Source organism: Euprymna scolopes, chromosome 21 (assembly GCF_053919585.1).
Source record: "Euprymna scolopes isolate OS-2025 chromosome 21, ASM5391958v1, whole genome shotgun sequence".
Taxonomy (NCBI): domain Eukaryota; kingdom Metazoa; phylum Mollusca; class Cephalopoda; order Sepiida; family Sepiolidae; genus Euprymna; species Euprymna scolopes.
Genome location: NC_136502.1, coordinates 54,601,993 through 54,621,633, shown reverse-complemented (window position 1 = coordinate 54,621,633; position 19,641 = coordinate 54,601,993). Strand labels below are relative to the sequence as shown.

At 32.2% G+C, this 19,641-nt stretch overlaps 1 protein-coding gene across 4 annotated transcripts; it reads left to right on the top strand.

The window, feature by feature from the left end:
- The first annotated feature begins 1,119 nt into the window (after positions 1-1,119).
- LOC145242369 (uncharacterized) lies at positions 1,120-17,667 on the top strand. 4 transcript variants are annotated; one of them, XM_080105374.1, is made up of 3 exons: positions 1,121-1,191; positions 4,126-4,223; positions 16,539-17,667. In XM_080105374.1, exon 3 carries the CDS (start codon positions 16,541-16,543, stop codon positions 17,552-17,554), a length of 1,014 nt encoding a protein of 337 aa, XP_079961500.1. In that variant the 5' UTR covers positions 1,121-1,191; positions 4,126-4,223; positions 16,539-16,540; the 3' UTR covers positions 17,555-17,667. The 4 variants fall into 4 exon arrangements, with proteins under 4 accessions (XP_079961498.1, XP_079961500.1, XP_079961501.1 ...); XM_080105375.1 differs by lacking the exon at positions 4,126-4,223 and adding an exon at positions 9,608-10,168 and having other exon boundaries at positions 1,142-1,191; XM_080105372.1 differs by lacking the exon at positions 4,126-4,223 and having other exon boundaries at positions 1,120-1,191.
- The last annotated feature ends 1,974 nt before the right edge of the window (positions 17,668-19,641 follow it).

Genomic DNA, 19,641 nt, shown 5'->3' with positions numbered 1-19,641 from the left:
AATAGAAGGCCATTTCACTAAAGTCATAAAATCTGCTGACGTCACAAAATAAAGTTAGGCAATAGATTACGAAGATCGTTATTTTTTGTTTCAATTCTCCAAGAAATTGCCGAGGGATTTATGAAATTGGCCTATGAGTGGAGTGACTGTCTTCTCTTTCGAAAAATAAAGAATCATTTTATATCTGGACATATGAAATTAAAGGGGGGGGGGGGGTACTGTAACGAAGTTTTAAGTGTATTTAATTATTATTATTAAAATTTTTTAAATTTAATTATTGATTTTAAAATGCACTCGTTTTAAAATAACCCTCGTTATAGGGTTGATGGAAAGACAGGCTTGGAAAGAAGGCTTGGTGGCAAATTTCACATTATATACTTTATTCTGTGACGTCAGTAGATTACATGACTTGAGTGGAACGGCCTTCCAATTATGTAGGATACTCTCGATTATGTTAATATGCGTGTTTACCATAAATTCTTTATATATAAAAAAAAAAAAAATTAAATAACATTGTGTTCTTTTCATCGACCGTTATCAACCCTCCCCACCCCCAGTAATTATGTATGTCAAGACTCGGGAATCTTCTTAAATATTGAAATTCTTTGGGTGTCTATTCTAAATAAGCACTATTTTTGTACATTCATACATTTGCACAAATAACACTCAAGATAGGATCAAACAGGATAACTTTTTTCCTCACTTTTTGGGCCTCGGTTAATGGAGGAGAAATTCTTCATGACTGATACATTTTTTATTTTAGTTACTAACAACAGTGCCCCTTTTTGGAAGCTGGTTCCCCCCTCCCTCACCTCCTACATTAAAAACCGACCTCGTGGGAAGGCAAATAAATAAATAAATAAATAAATAAATAAATAACACTCAAGATGAGAACAATAGTCCGATGAATACATTAATATAAACAATCATCCCTCATCTAAAAAATTCAGAACTTTAGCATTTTAAAGGTTTTAATTTCATTTTGAATTAATGATTCAAGTTTAGATTTGTTTTTGTATTTAATTAATACAAAAACAAATCTAAACTTTATGTTACAAAAGAAAAGTATTTTTTTACAATTCGATACATCCGTAGTTGCAAGATGTGGCACTAATTTTACACGCAAGTTCAAAATTGACAAGATGGCTTTCCCTTCGATAGTTGACCTTGAGATGTCTGAACTGAACAAAGGTATTTTCGATAATATCTTTTACACTTTATGTAAATACTTTTCATTTATTTTCGTGTTAATGTTTTTATTTATTAAACTCCATCAAAAGTATTTTTGAAGGCTTTTCAAATTTTAGTTAAAAATGTTTAAAAAATTTATGTTTGGGTTTACGAAACTTAAGATCGTTACATTTAAAAAAAAAATTTTTTTTTGCAATATTTAAAATTAATTAAATAAATATGAATATAATATATTAGTTTTGTTTTATTACCTATAATTTTACGAATTTAATTCGAAAAAGAAAATGTTGGAAAGTTAGTAAAAACAAAACGGTGCTTGTTAAAATAGTCGACATCGGATTGTCATGTCGAAAATAGTAATATATCCACAGATTACAAAAACCATCGAGTAGAAATTTATTTCTAGTGAAAAGTAATTTATATGGAAAATTGGTAAAATCGCTTTAAAAGTAGGCAATAGGGAGCTATATACAAGGGACATAATTCCGAAAAGAATATTTTAGATTACTTGTGTCATGGTGTTGTCTATAGCGACAGATTTTTTTTTTTTTTTACTAAAAACACAATAGCAATTGTTCGGGTTTGTATTACTGTACACATAGATTCGAAAAAGTTGTCAAAAAACAAATATAGAACAAATAAATGTTATCAAAGGCAAGATAAGTTACTTTTCTACCTAACTGGATATATTTTTTGTGTTTTTATTCAGTGTAACAATATGTTTATTCAGCTCGAAAAACATGCAGTGTTTACCGATGTATTGTAAAATTCAAAATGGCAGCCGACTCTCTCTCGGAGAGGGTACGTTTGGGAAAAGGTATTATAAATAATAAACTAGACAAAATACTGTTAGAAACTCGCTCAATATATGTTACCGTGACATAAGTTGACATGTATTCGGTTGTTTTCTAACAGTATTTTGTCTAGTTTATTATTTATAATACCTTTTCCCAAACGTACCCTCTCCGAGAGAGAGTCGGCTGCCATTTTGAATTTTCCAATACATCGGTAAACACTGCATGTTTTTCGAGCTGAATAAACATGTTACACTGAATAAAAACACAAAAAATATATCCAGTTAGGTAGAAAAGTAACTTATCTTGCCTTTGATAACATTTATTTGTTCTATATTTGTTTTTTGACAACTTTTTCGAATCTATGTGTACAGTAATACAAACCCAAAAAAACAATTTTGGGGTAAATGTGTAGTTCATTGTTTATCATTTTTTGCGATCTATTTCCGTTAAAAATATTATTAGCTTTCTAAGTTCGTGTAAGTAGCGATTCTGAGCAAATCAGCCATCTTTTGTTTACTTGTTTACTACGTGACTGTTTTTACCCAGAATCGGGATTTACGCGAACTTTAAAGACTTTTTTAAAAAAATTATTAAATATGACACTTTTTGATAAGTCACAAATAAGTAGGTACAGCAAAATTAATTCTTTTTGATCTTGTTCAAATAGAGTCAACAGATCGATTCGCGCTTCTACACTATCTGAACCAAATCTTGCAGTCGATAAATAAATGGCGTTTTCAGATAAAAAAACAATGATTTCTACTGTTTTTTTTGTTGTCAATTGTAATAAATTACAATCTTAGCTTCCAAATTATGCAGTCGAAATTTACCTGCATATTATTGAATTATTAAAAAAACAAAACAAAAACAAATTTAATCGCGTTAGCAGGTGAAAATTGCGGCCATCTTGTTTTTATAAAATAAATCGAAACAGAAAATTACCCAAGTAAGTACGAGTGTTTTCTTCAAATTCTATTTTCTTTAATAAATAATTTTTTACCTTATTGATTTTCCAAATTTTTGGATATAATCATCTTAAAAATACGAGGAATAGGTAGATACTATTATTTACATGTGAAATTCAATATTACGATTCCCGAAATTTCGTTCTGATAGTGTAGAAGCGCCTATCGTTGATCGGCCCTTATGTTGTTTTAAACAAATATATATATATATATATATATATATATATATATGTATATATATATATTTTTTTTTTAATGAAAAATGAGGTAAAATTGTATTTTTCTCAGAAATTATGAACTAGACACACAGGGGACATAACTCGGAACAAATATTTTAGATTACTTCTTCATGACGTGCAATATTTGTTGTCTATAACGATAGACTTTTTTTTTTATTTTAACTAAACACACAATAGCAGTTGTTCTACCCAATGAATTTTCGTAGTTTTGGGATATATTACTATTTTCGACATGACAATATTTTTGCTTAAAACGACATATTTAAAAATCAATTAGTCGACTTTATCTTAACAAGCACCTTGTTTTTAAATAATGATTAATAAAATGATCAGCAACTTCAAATTTTAATTATTTTATAACTCAATTTAACTAAAAAAATTCAAATTAAAAATAGTTCCTGACCCTATATATATATATATATATATATATGTGTGTGTGTGTGTGTGTGTGTGTGTGTGTAAACGCACCGAAACACGCACAGCATACAAATGAATGGGAGTGACTCTTCATTATTCTGGAATTTAATTGATAATGAAGATGAAAAGATGAAAACGACCCCTTCATTAATTTCTACACTAATCCTAATTCAGTGTTATATATATATATATATATATATATATATATATATATATATATATATATAGAATATAGGGATTGTAATATTCAACTTGTATTATGACAGAGCAAATTTCATTAATTGCGAGATAAATGAAAATAATAACATATACCAACACAGATAGTAAAAGATGTTGAGTTAAAAAAAAAAAAATGTTTGCCCATCTCTCTTGTGCTATCTTGCCCGGAAGTGGATGATATTGGTCAGGAAGTAAGTTATCATTCTATGTGAAATGTATACAGGAAAGCTAATTCTAAAATAAATATTAAAGTTTTTTGTTTTTTTTAATTATTACTGTTTAAAATATATTTTTCAGGCATTTTTAACAAGAACCAACAAAATAAAAAAGGGATGAAAAAAGAAACAAAACAAAACAAAACAAAACAGATACACAACAAATAAATCCTACCAAAGGCAAGATAAGTTACTCATCTAATTACTTAGATATTTTGTGTTTTAACTTATTTTAAAGCGTTTTTTAGTTCTATACAAAATTAGTGTCAAAATGAGAAAAAAAACTGGCTGACATTAGATGGCTACATGAAATCACAATAATCGCTCAAATATCGAAAATTACACACAATCATGATGACAAAAACATACAGCTTGGTTGAACATTACATTTTCATACAATCAGTGATAGTTATTAGCTGTGATTCTATTTAATTTTTGATTTTGAGAGATTATCAAGACTTCACATAACTGTTTAATGTCAACCATTCTTTTTTGCTCTAATTTAAAAGTTGACTATAGTTTTGCATTGACTTAGCTGGAGAGGGATATATAAATTCATACTTTTCCCAAGGCTATTAGTGAAATGACGCAGTAATCCAAGCAGAACCCGAAGTTAACACACTTCCATCATCATACTTTAACTAAAATGTCTGATATGCAATCAGTTTACTTTGGAAGAAATTTCGTTAATGGAAGCAATATTTTTATAGGTCAGGTACCCTTTCTAATGCCGACTCAGTGTGGTAATAAGGACCAGTGTTTTTATCAAGATGTTATCTCTAGGTAATTGCAAACCAAGGCTAAGAAGCACTTCACCTGCCCTTTTGGATTTCTTAAAAATTTGTTTTTCATTAAAAACAAGTAGTACAATTATAAACTGGTTCTGTGATCTGACTTCTATTGGGAATATACCCTGGTCCAATAGTTTCAGAATTAGTATCTAAAAACTAATATCATGAAGCACTGATCAATATGATTGATCCTCGGTCACCACTGTCTAACATTTAAAAGTTAGAGTGATGATGTGTGTCTAATTGAATAGAAATTAGGTTTAATAGTATATTTTTTGTTAGAGCGTGTTGTGACTAGCTGCTTGGTGAAAGCAGGCCTCAGACCTGAGTAACAAAGTGGAGTGTTAATTGATTAATTACTGACCATTTAAGGAACTAGTCCATAGATTGTTCAGCTATCAGGATCAAACTCCAATAGATTGCACTGTTGAGAGAGTTATTGTTGAAATATTCTACAGGCCTACCTGACAGGGCATACAATAATTTAATAATAAATTAAAATATGTTTCATTATTCAGCCATATTGATCCATGCTGTTAAGATAAACTTTACGTTTGATTTCACCAATTCCAACTCTTAGTCACGATCAATATATTTTTAATTGTTGATTCACTCACCCAATATTATATTGTAAAAATAAAACTATTTAAAAATCGCTGTAGAATCTGAGATGAAGAATTAAGACTTAAAACAAAAAGAAAATGATTTAGTTCAATTAAGTTCAGATAAAGACTTTGAAATGGCTACGTTTTGGATTTTTATACAAATAGTTGGGTAGGTAGGTCTTATAAAAGGGCTATCTTTGTTATAATTTAAATCAAGAAAGAAGTGGCTTTATCGTAATTTTTATAAAGCTCAATGCTCACTTTTTGTAGGTCTTATGACTATATTAAGAAAAGCATCAGTTGTGTGAATATTCAGTTTAACATCCATTTTTCATCCTGGTATGAATAGAACAGCTTTTAGAAAGTGACGTCGAATCTAACTTATCTAACCAAGTCTTTATCTTTCTTTCATGTGCATTCTTATCAATTTCTCTTATCTTTTCTTTGGCCTTCTCTAGTGAACTGAACCTGCTACATCAACTCTTCAGTTGAACCAAGAACTCTACCCCAGACTTTCAACATTACAGTACTGACAGTCTTCTTTTCTGCACTTATATCTATATTCTACCCAAATTTAATCTTCCTCTGAGGTCATCAAAATGAAAACTATCTTTAACATTCATATTACACATTCATTGAATAATTCTCATATTATTTCTCTTCATGCAACACATGTTCTCAACCCTCACTGATCAGGTTTTACTTACATACATATATGGCACTCCATACACATGCCTTATGCATTGGTTGACAGTGATAATGCTCTGCTGGTTAGTAGCGGCAGCAGTTCCCATCCATTCTTAACTCTTGCAATCATACTATCACCTGCTCCAGTCTGTGCTCAAATCGTGTTACCAAGGTAACAAAACTTCTTGACAACCTCAATAGTTTCACCATTTAGATATACATTCTCCACATTTGAGTTCTCACTCATCTCCATCATTTAACACAAACTGGTTATTATTCCTTTACCTCCCAGTTAGTACACTACACTTAAAATGTATGTAATGCTTACAAGTACCACAAAAAGTTGAATTGCATCAGATTTCTTTCCCACAAACTAAGTAAAAGGACTTTCTTTTTTCTGGGAGTTTTTCAACACTGATCACCACTTTATACCCAAACTTTTACTTTTAATAGTATTCCTCCAAATCTTCAACTTAACAAGTACCATGAATTCCAAAGCAATTACTAAATAATTATAGCATCTCTTCTGGACAAGCCATACAAAAATTTATACATGTTGCTTCTAAGACACAACTGAAAAACAATTAACTCAGTATAAAACCCTGATGTACTCTTACTTTAACATTAAAAGCTCTAACTAAATGTGTTCTTAATTCTAACATGACTTTGAGCATTTCTGTATATTGTTAGTATAGTCTTCACTAACCACTCATTTACACAAAACCAACCAGACAACATCTCTTGGTATTTTGCCAAAATCTTTCTCCAGCTTCACAAAGTAAAAAACAGGGTCTATTATTGCATTTGTCTCTAAATAAATATAGCATCCTCACTGGTGCTTTACGCATCTACACTTATGTGCTATGCAATCACTTTCAAGGTTTAACTCAATAAACTTCAAGCCTCTATAATTTCAATTTTGTGCTTCCACTTTACCTTTGTAATAATTCACAATGGTACTAAGTTCCCAGTCTTACAAGATAACCTGTTTTATGATCCAATTTGTTAAGTCTGTGATCATTTCAATGCCACTTTCACTTGCAGATTTCAACATTTCTGAAACAATGTTGAAGGGTTCTACACCCTTCTTCATTTTACTCACGGTTCCCACACTACTTTGTCTCAATTCTTATAGCTGAACCATATACATGCCATCAAAACTCAGTATTCAACAGTTTTTCATAGTGAAATTTGTAAGCATCCATCTTGTTTTGATCAATTTGTAAGCATCCTTCTTGTCTTGGTCATTTGCTGCTAACACTCCATTATTAATTCGAATGTACTTTTCTCAAACAATATCTATATTTCTCTTTGCCATATGTTTAGCTATATTCTTTTTAGCATCTGGAAACCCAGCTTAACTTCCTTCTTAGTGCTGTATATTGCCTTTCTTCTTTCCTTCTTAGTCACCAAATATATATCTTTATTCGATACACCTTTTATCCACTGTCTCTTATTTCTTTGCTTTTCTTTGGTACATTTTTTATCTGCTTCATTCCACTACCATGTCAGCCTATGCCTCGAATACCCTTCTAGCCCCCACAAGTCTGGCCTGTTATCGCCAACAATGTATCCGTCAGCTTCTACTTCCACACTTCCTATAATGGATCTGTTAGTTGAATGCACCATCACTTTGTCACTAAACTCATGTTTCATGTGTTCTTCATTCAACCTCTACAAGTTTTTTCTGAGACGAAACTTTCTCTTTACCTCATGAGCTTTCTTTTATATTATGCCAATTTCTTCATCAGGTCAATTTCTTTCACATCATTCAAGAGTTATTTGTCCCTTTTTCAAATCAGCAAACTTTAGGCTTTGATGAATCAAAACAAACTTTAGGCTTTGATCCATATGCAGTAAGATGTTTTTTTTCATGAAAAGATGTTTTTAGTGAAAAGGATGTTCGCAACCAACTTATCCATTGTAAGACAAATTCTAAAATTCTTTTTTATGTATTGTTTAAACTATATACATTTCTTTTAGACACACCATCAAAACCATCAGCCTTTCTAACATGATCATTCAAATCTCCTTCTACAGCAAGTTCTTCCTCCTCATCAACTTTGCTAGTTACTGCAGAAAACTTGTATTTTGCATTTTCACGTAAACTATATTGACAGGTGTTATTTTTCATAACAATTCGAAGATACGTTATTGATAACAAGTCTAACAATCTTTATTTTGAGTTTAGTAATGTTTAATTCTGTCAGGTTAAAGCATGGTTCTGTGCAATTCTAGGAAGTCAACCTTCTCAGGTGTTACCATCTCTCTTTGAGAAGAGATTAATTTATCGTTAATTGTTTGAGGCATCCCTACTGAGGAATGCCAATGGAGTTTCTTAGACATTTTTTGTTTGGCTACAGTGCTCTACCTCCTGGATGCTAGCTTTTCAATCTCCACCTTTTCATCTCGGATCACATTTTCCCACAAAAAATCTCATCAGTCCTTTCACACAAGCTTCCAGCAGTCTGAAATATAACTGATTTTCTTGGAAAACCATTTCCTTATTTGAGGCAAAATTTTTTCCAACGTTGGTCCCCTTCAGTGATTAATTTGAAACACCATCTATCTCAATTGATTACCTCCCAAGATTATAGAGAGTTTTACTTGCCCTTTTAAGTTTAAAAATATTACTTTTAATTAGAAACTTGGTTGGATTGGACCCCTCCGACCTATGTCTAAGCCAAGTAAGGTTTAAATGAAGTGCTGCAAATCATGTGTTCATTTAGACAAGCACAGAGATTATTCATTTGTATGCTAATATATATACATGTATATAGATCCATACATGCATATATATATTAATAAAAATATATAAAGCGGCTTATACGCAGTATATATATACAGGCACACATGTACACAAACGCACCTCACATGCATATATACACACATATATACTCATAGAATGAGTAGTATGTCATTATGGATGGATATACCATACCAAAACAAATATGCCTACACGCAACTGCATGTAAACAGATAAAAAATGATGAGGTTTATCATGCTTATTCTTCTCAGCTGTGTTTTGAATATTCAAATGTTAGTTACACTCTAGTGAATATGTTTTGTAATGTTTACAATTAATGATTTAAGATCTTTTATTAAGCAACGTTTCACAATCACTAAATCTAATTTTACTTTTTGATTCATGCTCAAATAAAAGGAGTCATTGTTTTTGTTTTCTTTAAAATTCTCCACTCCAATTGCTGTTCGTTTTATTCTAATAAAATCCAAAAGTATTTAGATAGTGAAGTGCTGTTTATGCACTGTTATTGTTGAAAAAGCATTTATAGTTATATAATCTGTTTTTTACATGTGTTTCTACTATTTACTTTGTATGATTTTTTTTCTTTAAGGTTTTCTATTGAAGATACGATCAGTTGTCTGGTCTAGCTGAAATTTTGCATGTGCAATGATTTATATCTCTATGAGTTATGTGGCAAATTACAGCTCTGAACTAATTGTGGTTTCTGTTTTACAGGTGTTTGAACTGAGTCAGGTGTGAAATGGAGCCTCTTGATCCGGTTTTTGTATTTGAAAGGATGCACACCACAGGAGATTTTTGATGAAATGAAATAAACTTATGGTGATAATGCCCCATCATATGACCTTGTAAAACGCTGGCATTGTCAATTCAAACATGGCCGGAAGTCTGTGGAAACAGCTCTCAGACTTGGTCACTCCACTTCTGCCATTGATGAGGCATCTGTCCATTAAGTTGAGGCTACCATTTTGGAAGATCGGTGCATTACTATTTGCCAAATAGCCCAAGATGTCAAGATTAGTACAGGGTCTGTGGAAACTATCATTCATGACCATTTGCATATGCATAAGGTGTCTGCCAGATGGATTCCCAGGTTGCTCACACCATTCCAGAAGCGAGAATGCGTTGAGTGCTCGAGGATGAATTTGGAGATGTGCCAAGAAGATGAGTCAAAGTTTTTCAAAAGACTGATTACACATGATGAAACCTGGGTCCATCACTATGATCCAGAGACCAAAGACCAGTCAATGCAGTAGAAGCACTTGGACTTCAAAGAAGGTAAGGGTGCAGCCCTCTGCTGGCAAGGTCATGCTCACCGTCTTCTGGGACCAGGACGGAGTAGTGATGACAGATTTCCTGGTAAAGGCTACCACAATTACAGGAGCCTATTATGCTTCACTTTTGAGGAAATTAAGGGAAGCTATCAAAATCAAGAGGCGGGGCAAGATCAAGGACAACGCTCCGGTCCACAACTCGCATGCCACCAGATCAAAAGCACGGGGCGTGTGGTTATGAAATCCTCCCCCATCCTCCCTACTCTCCTGACCTTACACTCTGACTTTCACCTCTTCCCAGCCATTAAGTTGTTTTTGAAAGGAAAGCATTTCCCAGATGATGCAGCCTTGATTTCTGAAGTCACGTTGTGGTTGGAGGACCAACCTGGGGTGTTCTACAAAAACGGTCTCCAGAACTGCATCAAACGATGGGAGAAATGCATAACTCTGGATGGTTCCTATATAGAGAAAGACTAATAACTGTGCCAAGTTTCGCTCTACTGCTATGGGAAGTGGGCCAGGGTCATTACTTACTGCATGCCCCTCGTATATTCGTTAATAGACACTATTTTGTTGTCGACAATCATCTGCATTTTTACAGTTACTACTGTTTTTGTTCACATTATTATGTTCAGATTGCTTATTATTTACATTGTTTCTAATTTGTGTTTTTAATTTGTTTCTCACCTTTAGTGCATTTGTTAATAAGTATTTTGTATTTTTGGGAAGTGTGAGTGTGATTTCTGCCCTAATTTAGTTTTTATCTTTTGGTTCAATGGACATGTAAACCAAATGATTTTTATATTTTTTTCTGTGATTAAATGATTTAATTTGGAATAGGTGCACCATTCATCATATACGTCAGTGTGTTGACCATGCTGAGAGGATCTTATTTGGTCTTGGAATATGTGGTCTGAAACGTTACCAAAGACAAGAATGAAGAAGAAAGAAAAACAATGGCCACTGTTCTCTTTATATGGCTATAAGTTTGTCAAGTTTGTCATGTGATATGCAAATAAGATGCTCTGGTTATGAATAAAATGCCTGTGTTTTGAGAAACTATCAAGTTTAAATTTGGACGTTGAAGAAGCAAGTCTTGTGAACAGTGAGTCACATTTATAAGTTGAAAGTTTAGTGTCAAATGTTGGTGTTGAATTTCTGACAGCAGAGTAAGGAGTGAAGTTGAATTCATTGACATCAGAACCAAGAGTAGAACAAGTAACACTTTTTAATTTATATTTTCTTTTTAGAAGTTATTCTATAATTTTTAATGTATTGTTCTTTAAGGCTTTGTTGTAGTTATTTTCATGTTCATTACTCAAAAACTTCTTCATTGGATGAGTTGTTTGTTTTACTTTGAGTATATGCTTCATTATTGTTAATGGGTAATTTAAGAGTAGGTATATCAGGGTTATGTCTAGTTCTAAGTCATGCATGAAACAAAGCTAACTGGACATTATCCAACCATTTTCCCAGTAACCTTAGCAATGGGTTGGATGTACATCTTCTATTTTAGATCTGGTGCAAAAGTAGATACTTGCTTATCTAAACAAGGACTTCCTAAACAAAATGGCCATTCATTTCAGCTGGTGCAAAACAAGGATTTAAGTATGGATAGTGAAAGGAGAAAAGTTGGGCTATAGAAATACTAAAAGTAACAAGTTAACCTTTTTCTTCATTACATTGTTTCAGATCAGAAGAGAGAGAATAAACAAAATCTTGATCATTAATGCTCTTTGAAGTGCTACCATAGATAGTTTTATTATCTACATAAATGTGAATATGATTCAGAAGATCATGATGATGAAAATAAAGAAGAGAGTTGAATCCAGAATAATTTGTGGATTCATGTGCTTCAGGTTTCTGCTCATCAACAATTAATTTTATCCACCTATATATATATATATATATATATATATATATATATATATATATATATATATATATACAAGGGTTTGATATTTGAGAAGACATCAAATATTCCATGATTAGGAATTTGATAGGGCAAGTGCTATTACCCTAAAAACAAAGTCCTCATTTACTGTGTGATATTAGTCAACTCATCAATCTAGCGAGATAAAATCAATATTTTTGTAATTAAGTAGCTTGCTTTTGCTGAGGTGATTGACAACTTCTTGATTTATCACATGCAAACAACTTACTCATGATGCAGAGAAGACTGGTCAGTCTGTACCGAGATGTAAAAGACTAATCAGTATTTTTAAATAATGGACAGATTGGGAAATTTTCCAAGGAGATGAAAAGCATTTCTCCTTTATGCAACGATTGAATAACTGATCACAGATTCTTAAACACAATCACTGGGATGTTATTAGGACCAGTTGTCGTCCTTTCCAGGGGGAAATTTTTAAAGTAATGCTGATTGCAAAGGAAGAACTTGAAGCAAAGTTATTTGCAAAAATTTTACTTCATTAGATGCTGAAGACATCATTCCTGATCTATTAATTATGATTAGAAGTCTTTTCTTTAAATATCTGCTATTTTAGGTGTTCAAATTATTGTCAATTGTTACAAATAAATACCATTTAGTAAGATGCAAAAGAAATAAATTATTAATATATGTTCATTTTTTGCTCAGATTTGCTTACTTCCCCATGAAGGCAAAATTACGCACTAGATTTATTTTTACTATAAGGGTACCCAGTTTGCACATAATGAAAGAAAAAGAAAAATCATCCCAGTCAAGAAGTATCCTTCTAAGAACAGAGCATCTACTGCATTTTGAATTATTTGCTGAAAATACTTTTAACAACTATTTCACAAAAAACTTTTATTAAATTAACAAAAATACAAGCAGACACAATGGAATAACTCTCAGATGTTACTAAAGCATAAATAACTCTCAGATGTTACTAAAGCATAAATAACTCTCAGATGTTACTAAAGCATAAATAACTCTCAGATGTTACTAAAGCATAAATAACTCTCAGATGTTACTAAAGCATAAATAACTCTCAGATGTTACTAAAGCATAAATAACTCTCAGATGTTACTAAAGCATAAATAACTCTCAGATGTTACTAAAGCATAAATAACTCTCAGATGTTACTAAAGCATAAATAACTCTCAGATGTTACTAAAGCATCGAATAAAAATTTCCAATCTTTTTCTGACGGTAACATATGTCTTTTTATGTCGCTTTATTTAATAAATATTCTTCAAGACACATGTAAAAGAATCATGTTTGTTGAATCAAAAAATTCTTAAATTTGATTAAAATGATATTTTTTTATGTTTAAATTTTTATACTTTAAGGTCTACTCTTAAGTATACACCGAAACAGATTAGGTGTATACTTTAATCCCAGCATGAAAGCCTGGAAATCATGTGTGATTTTGCTAAAACATTTGGTAGAGAAAACAATGTGTAATTTCCTAGTTTACTGTTATGTTCCTATTTACAATGTCTCCCCACGGGACAGAGTTAGACACCAGGGTCGTTTTTTAATGTGGAGAAAAGGAACAAAAATAAAAATTGTCTCAGTCGTGAAAGATTTCTCTTCCACTGACAGAGAACAAGAAATTAAAGTGCAGCATCTGAAGAACAGATACTACACTTTGATCTTGTCCCGAAGGCCAAGCCATGTTGTTTACTGTTATGTTATTCACTTAAAAATAAGTTAAAAAAAAAAAATAAAATCATGATTTATGTATTTATTGTTATATAATGTATCATTAAAAATAATGTAAAAAAAATATTTTTCATGTGATAGTTACCTTATTGTTACTGTCATTTTCTGTTCAATTTTAAAAATTTTAGATGAGTGAATAAAGAAAATCATTAAACCCTACTTAAAGAGTTTTGTAAAATTTATCAATTGGCAAAAACTTTAAAATTTTACTCACAGCTTTTTATTATTTTCAATGAGTAAGCCCTGTTTAGAATATTAATACATCAAACAGATCCCTGACTTGTTGACACACAAATAGTTTTATTATCTTTTTGAGGATACTAGTCTCTTTATCTATCTGTCTTCTATTACAGCAATGTCAGATATGAAGTCAGTTTATAGTGGTGAATCTGGCTGGATGGATGTAAAATTTTCTCTTATCAGATTTGTTACTATTGAGTCAAAATGCCTTACATGACCGTCCATGAACAAATCACCACCTTCTGAAGAAAAAAGGTAACGTCTAAGAGAATGGCCTCCTAGGACAGAACTGGGACAATATTCCACATTTAAACCTAAAGACCTCAGTTTAAAATGAAATGTATCTGATGAGTGTAGAGATATGTCTTCACCTCCAACTGCCAAGTGTATATGCCATGGTTCCTGTTTTTTGCATTCATCTAAATTTCCAGTATTAATAGTTCACTGGCACAAAATCACAGTTCACAATTTATATAATAACCAGCTTGGGTGTTTGGAGGTTGAGCAAAAACAAAAAAGTGGTAGTAAGCAGGCAGGCTCGAACCGCAAAGGAGGAAAAGAATGTGAAAAAAAAGCCTGACGTCTTTGCTGTTGCACCCATCGCCAAACCGGAAGTACTAGATATTAATTTAAACATTAAGGCTAGACAATCAAAAAGAGGGATGACTTTCGAAAATATTGGCGAAAAAAAGACCCCTCCCTGTAGAAAAGTGCCCAGTTGAGGGTGAAAGAGTTAATGTTTCTAGCCAATTTTTCGATATTTGTTGTCCGAAGGGTCGAGCTTTACAATGATACTGATCTCATGAAAAGCCTCTGTCAAAAGTTTCAGGTAGACATACAAACATACATACATTTAAACAGGCAGGTGAGATTTATAGAAAACAGCACACACATGTAGTTCGGGTCTTGTTACTAGTGTCTCTTCATATGAGATAATTTTCCATCTCTCAACTTCTGAATCTCAGCTAAGACTGACACATCTCTTGCCATCATCCTCCTTCCTTGTCCTATGTCACTTCTCTCTCTCTAACAACCAGCATGTCTTGCAGCAGAATTTAAGATTTTCCATTTTTTTTCTCTGCATACTTCTATCAAAAACTAGAGACGTTTGACTTCTTTCTTATTTTAAATTCTCTGTTTTGATCCACTGCCTGTAAATGGCTGTCTATGTTCAACTCGAGATTCTCTTGTCAATTAATAGTATGATGATACATTTGTTGTCAACAGTATCATCATTCTATTAGCAAACGAGCAGATTACTCCTAAGTATATGTATATAGTTACAAGAAAATGAATTATTATCAAAAGCTGTGAAATCAATCTGTTTATTTGCAACAAAACGAATCAACTAGTACAAGACATTAACTGATTATGAGCCGCTTACTCTAGCAGATTAAATAAGTTTTTATCAACTTCATGGAAAAGTTAAGTGCCATTTCATGTAATAGAAAAATGTAGTTTTCTCAAGCAAAAAAAAAAAAAAAAAAATGGCAGCATAAATCCAATCAGAGGAGCTTTAATCCAGTCAGGATCAACATAGTGTGCTGAGCTTCCCGTGTCTAGATAGAAATCTACCACTGAAGTATTTAAAGAGATTCAGTATATTTTATAAAGCGATTCTGACATTTGATCGGGTTGCTCTTATCACCTACGGGTATAAATGTAATCGTTTAAATCTCCTAACATGCCAAAAATATTGAAACAGCTTTGCTCATATAAACTCTACAATATAAAAGAGCAGATTACTTCCAATTCGTAAATGATTGCAAAGTATTTGAAAATGAATTCTAAATAGAAGTTGTGAGCTTAATTTTTGTTTGCAAATCAACTAATACTAGATATTAACTGATAAATTAATTGATCAACTGATGAACAGTTAAATAAGTCCTTTTAATCAATTTCACTTAGAGAGCTTTGTTTTGCTTGTATAGAGGAACTTACAGATTGTTGGTGTATATATTTCTCTGCCCCAGTGAGAAATGTGATGCAAATGTTGGAAAGTGGGATTGAAAAGTCAGCACTCCTGAGAAGAGTACTTTGCCCATGCAGTTCTATCGACATTACTTGGTAGAGGCGCCTCAGGCGATTAGTAATAAACTAACCCATTCTCAAAGAAAAAAGGCAAAGACTTGGAGAATGGATCTCTGAGAACTGCATTATACTGCAGTCAACAGTGAAAAAAGTAATTACAAGAATAATCTAAATTCTATTACTTTTGAAAACTGAGAAAAAATTGTTAGTCTGTGAGTTATTTTCCATTAATAATTCTTTGCATTTATATTAATTTTATCTTCCTTTCAAATATACTTAAACTAATAAGATATTAACTGATTATAAACAGTAGATTAAATAAGTCCTTATCAAATCAACTTGAAGAGCTATTAATTCATCTACTTATACAGAGGAAACTTAGAAATCATTGATTATTTTCCAGTAATAAATCACAAAATTCTTTGCATTTATATATTTTTTCTTGTTTCAGATATGATGCCTACAGAATCAAAACAAATTACAGTCAAACGGAAATTGATAAAACGGACACAGACTGGAGAGAAACCATTTTCCTGTTCATTTTGCGACTCGCGATTTTCTTTCAAATCTGAAATGAATATTCACGTTCGAATGCACACTGGGGAGAAACCATATTCATGTGACGTCTGCGCATCTTCATTTTCGTTGCAATCAAATTATAAGCGTCACATGCGCATACACACTGGTGAGAAGCCATTCACGTGCGACGTTTGTCAGTCATCGTTTTCGGTGAAATCAACATTGGAAGCTCACATGCGAACACACACTGGAGAGAAACCATTTTCCTGTGATGTATGTGCATCTTCATTTTCAAAGATGTCAACATTAAAAACACACATGCGCATCCACACTGGGGAGAAACCGTATGGATGTGAGTTGTGCGGGGCTTTGTTTTCCGTAAAATCAAGTCTAAAAGTGCACATGCATGCACACACTGGCGAGAAGCCATTTTGCTGTGAAGTATGTGGATCTTCATTCTCAGAGAAATCACAGCTAAACAGGCACATGCGCATTCACAGCGGCGAGAAGCTGTATTCATGCGGCATCTGTGCATCGTCGTTTTCACAGCAATCCAACCTAAAAATGCACATGCGAACACACACTGGAGAGAAACCATTTTCATGTGAAATATGTGGATCCTCGTTTTCTCAGCAATCTCATTTGGATAGCCATGTTCGCATACACACTGGAGAGAAACCATTTTCCTGTGACATATGCGCATCCTCGTTTTCCGAGAAGGCAAACCTGAAAGTGCATATGCGCATACACACAGAAGAGAAACCATTCTCATGTGGAATTTGTGCAGCTTTATTTTCGCAGCAAGCACATTTGAAAGTGCACATGAACGTGCATAGTAGGGAATTGGAGAGCATACTGGATACAAATCTCGACTGCCTTCTGCCTCACTGTACGACAGTATGTGAAGATACTGACATGAGAATACTTCCTCTAGGAAGTAAATCTTGATTAAATTTCTACAGTAAAGTAATAAGTGCCCCTTTTACTGATTCTAGTTGAATGCCACAAAACAAGCACAATTCGACTCAGGAATCGAGTGAAACTAGAAATCAACACACAAAGCTATGAAATAGTTAAGTGGTATATTAGACAGAAAGGAAAAACAGTTTTTCTACTTTACACCATTCAGCAGAAGTAAATTTTGACTAAATTTTCTTCCAATATGCTCCATAATTTAGATAAATTGTAATTAAATTAATATCAAATTTTGACACCAATCATGGAATTGTATTTCTCAATTTTAACTCATTAAATGATATGGAATTCAAATTTCACGAAATTTATACGATATATGATACAACTCTGATGTAGGTAGTTTGTTGAAAAGGAACACTTCCGGTCTTCATCTGCATCTGTGCAAAACATTGACATAATTCAATGTATTTTCAAATAGTTCCTTTCACAGTGTTCAAATTCCATTATTTTATTATATTTATTTTTGTAAACATTATTTGTAAAGCTCTCCAATTTCACCATACTTCAAAATTCTCTTTTGTCTTTTTATACAAATCATAAAATAAAATATAAAATCCTTTTGTTTTGTTTTTAAATTATTGCTGCTGATCGTACACTTCTAACATCAACATTTATTTCCTCATTGTAATGGCCGTAACATAATTTTTGAACAGTCGTCACTGTTCTCATATGATCTCAAACGTTATTTTTTTCTGTACTCCACATCTCATATGAACTTTTTAAAGTCTTTATGTTCCAGTACCAGTGACGTCAGTTTGCATGCATTTGCATACGTCTATTTGTATCCACGTTATGTTATACCTGGATATTCCATCTGACATTGTTGTTTAAACAATTGATTTAGTTGAACAATCTTCTGCGGGAAATATTTTGTCTTTAAAAGAAATAAAAGCAGATTTTCATAGAAATTATAGGGATACATCTTTCTGAATCATGGGAAAAAATTCTAATTAGTCCAAATAAAACTTGTTTCAGCTGAGATTCTATTATTCTATATTTTTACATTTTCTTTACAAGTTTGTGAATAAAACAAAATTTTTCCTGATTCTGATACAGTTACTAATTCTGTTATAAATTCTCATTTCCAATATAATTACCGATTCTTTTGTAAATTCTTCATTCCAGTACAGTTATTGATTCTGATTCCGATTCTTTAAAAATTTGTAAATATTTAATTAGTGGTTTATTGCTTTTTTTGAAAGTTCAGATTACTATAAAAACGCTCCTATAATGTCAGCATATATTTTTGCAAACATAAAAATATACTTGGGGGCATATATTACACAAGTAAATCTTAAGAAATATTTTCTCAAATGTTTTCCTTGTAATTTATTGAAAATAAAGACAACTAAAAATTTATTTTGATTTAAAACAAAGCCGATTTGTATTAGTTTACAAAATTAAAAGTTTTCTTTACAAATGATTGAAAATAGTCAACAATTGATATGTAAAATGAGATGGTGTCAGAACAGAAACTCCCTCCCGTGTTAGTTTCTAAATAATGTTACTATTTAGAAAAGACATTTTTAACACGAAAGGCAGGTTGAGGTGGGTTACTATTTGTTTTCCCTTTATGAAAGAATGTCCATATTATGTATAATTATAAAAGTTGGGTTGGTTATTAGATTGACTTGTTTTACTATTGTATTGTGTTTCGTATGGATACGAAACTTCCCAATAGCACTCTCTGTGATGAAGTGCTAACTCCGTATACTACCCCATTAGTGTCCGCCATGTTACTTTGTAGTGTTGACGTCGGACCTGACGTATGGTTCTTTTGTATTAATAAAAACCTTATTTAAAGGGTATACAGTATTTGTTTTACAACAATTTTATTAGCACAAGAGGGTAAAAAAAGTAAAAGATTTTTAAAATGGATTGTGCCCTGGGGCCTTCTCGATTGGACGTAAACCCTAATTCATCTAATGCCGAGTGAGAGTTTAAGCACTGGCTTGCTATGTTCAAATGTTTTTTAGCGGCACTACCCCAGGAAAATCTCAACAAGTTGTCAGTCCTGATAAATTTTATTTCACCGGATATTTTCGAATATGTCAGCGATT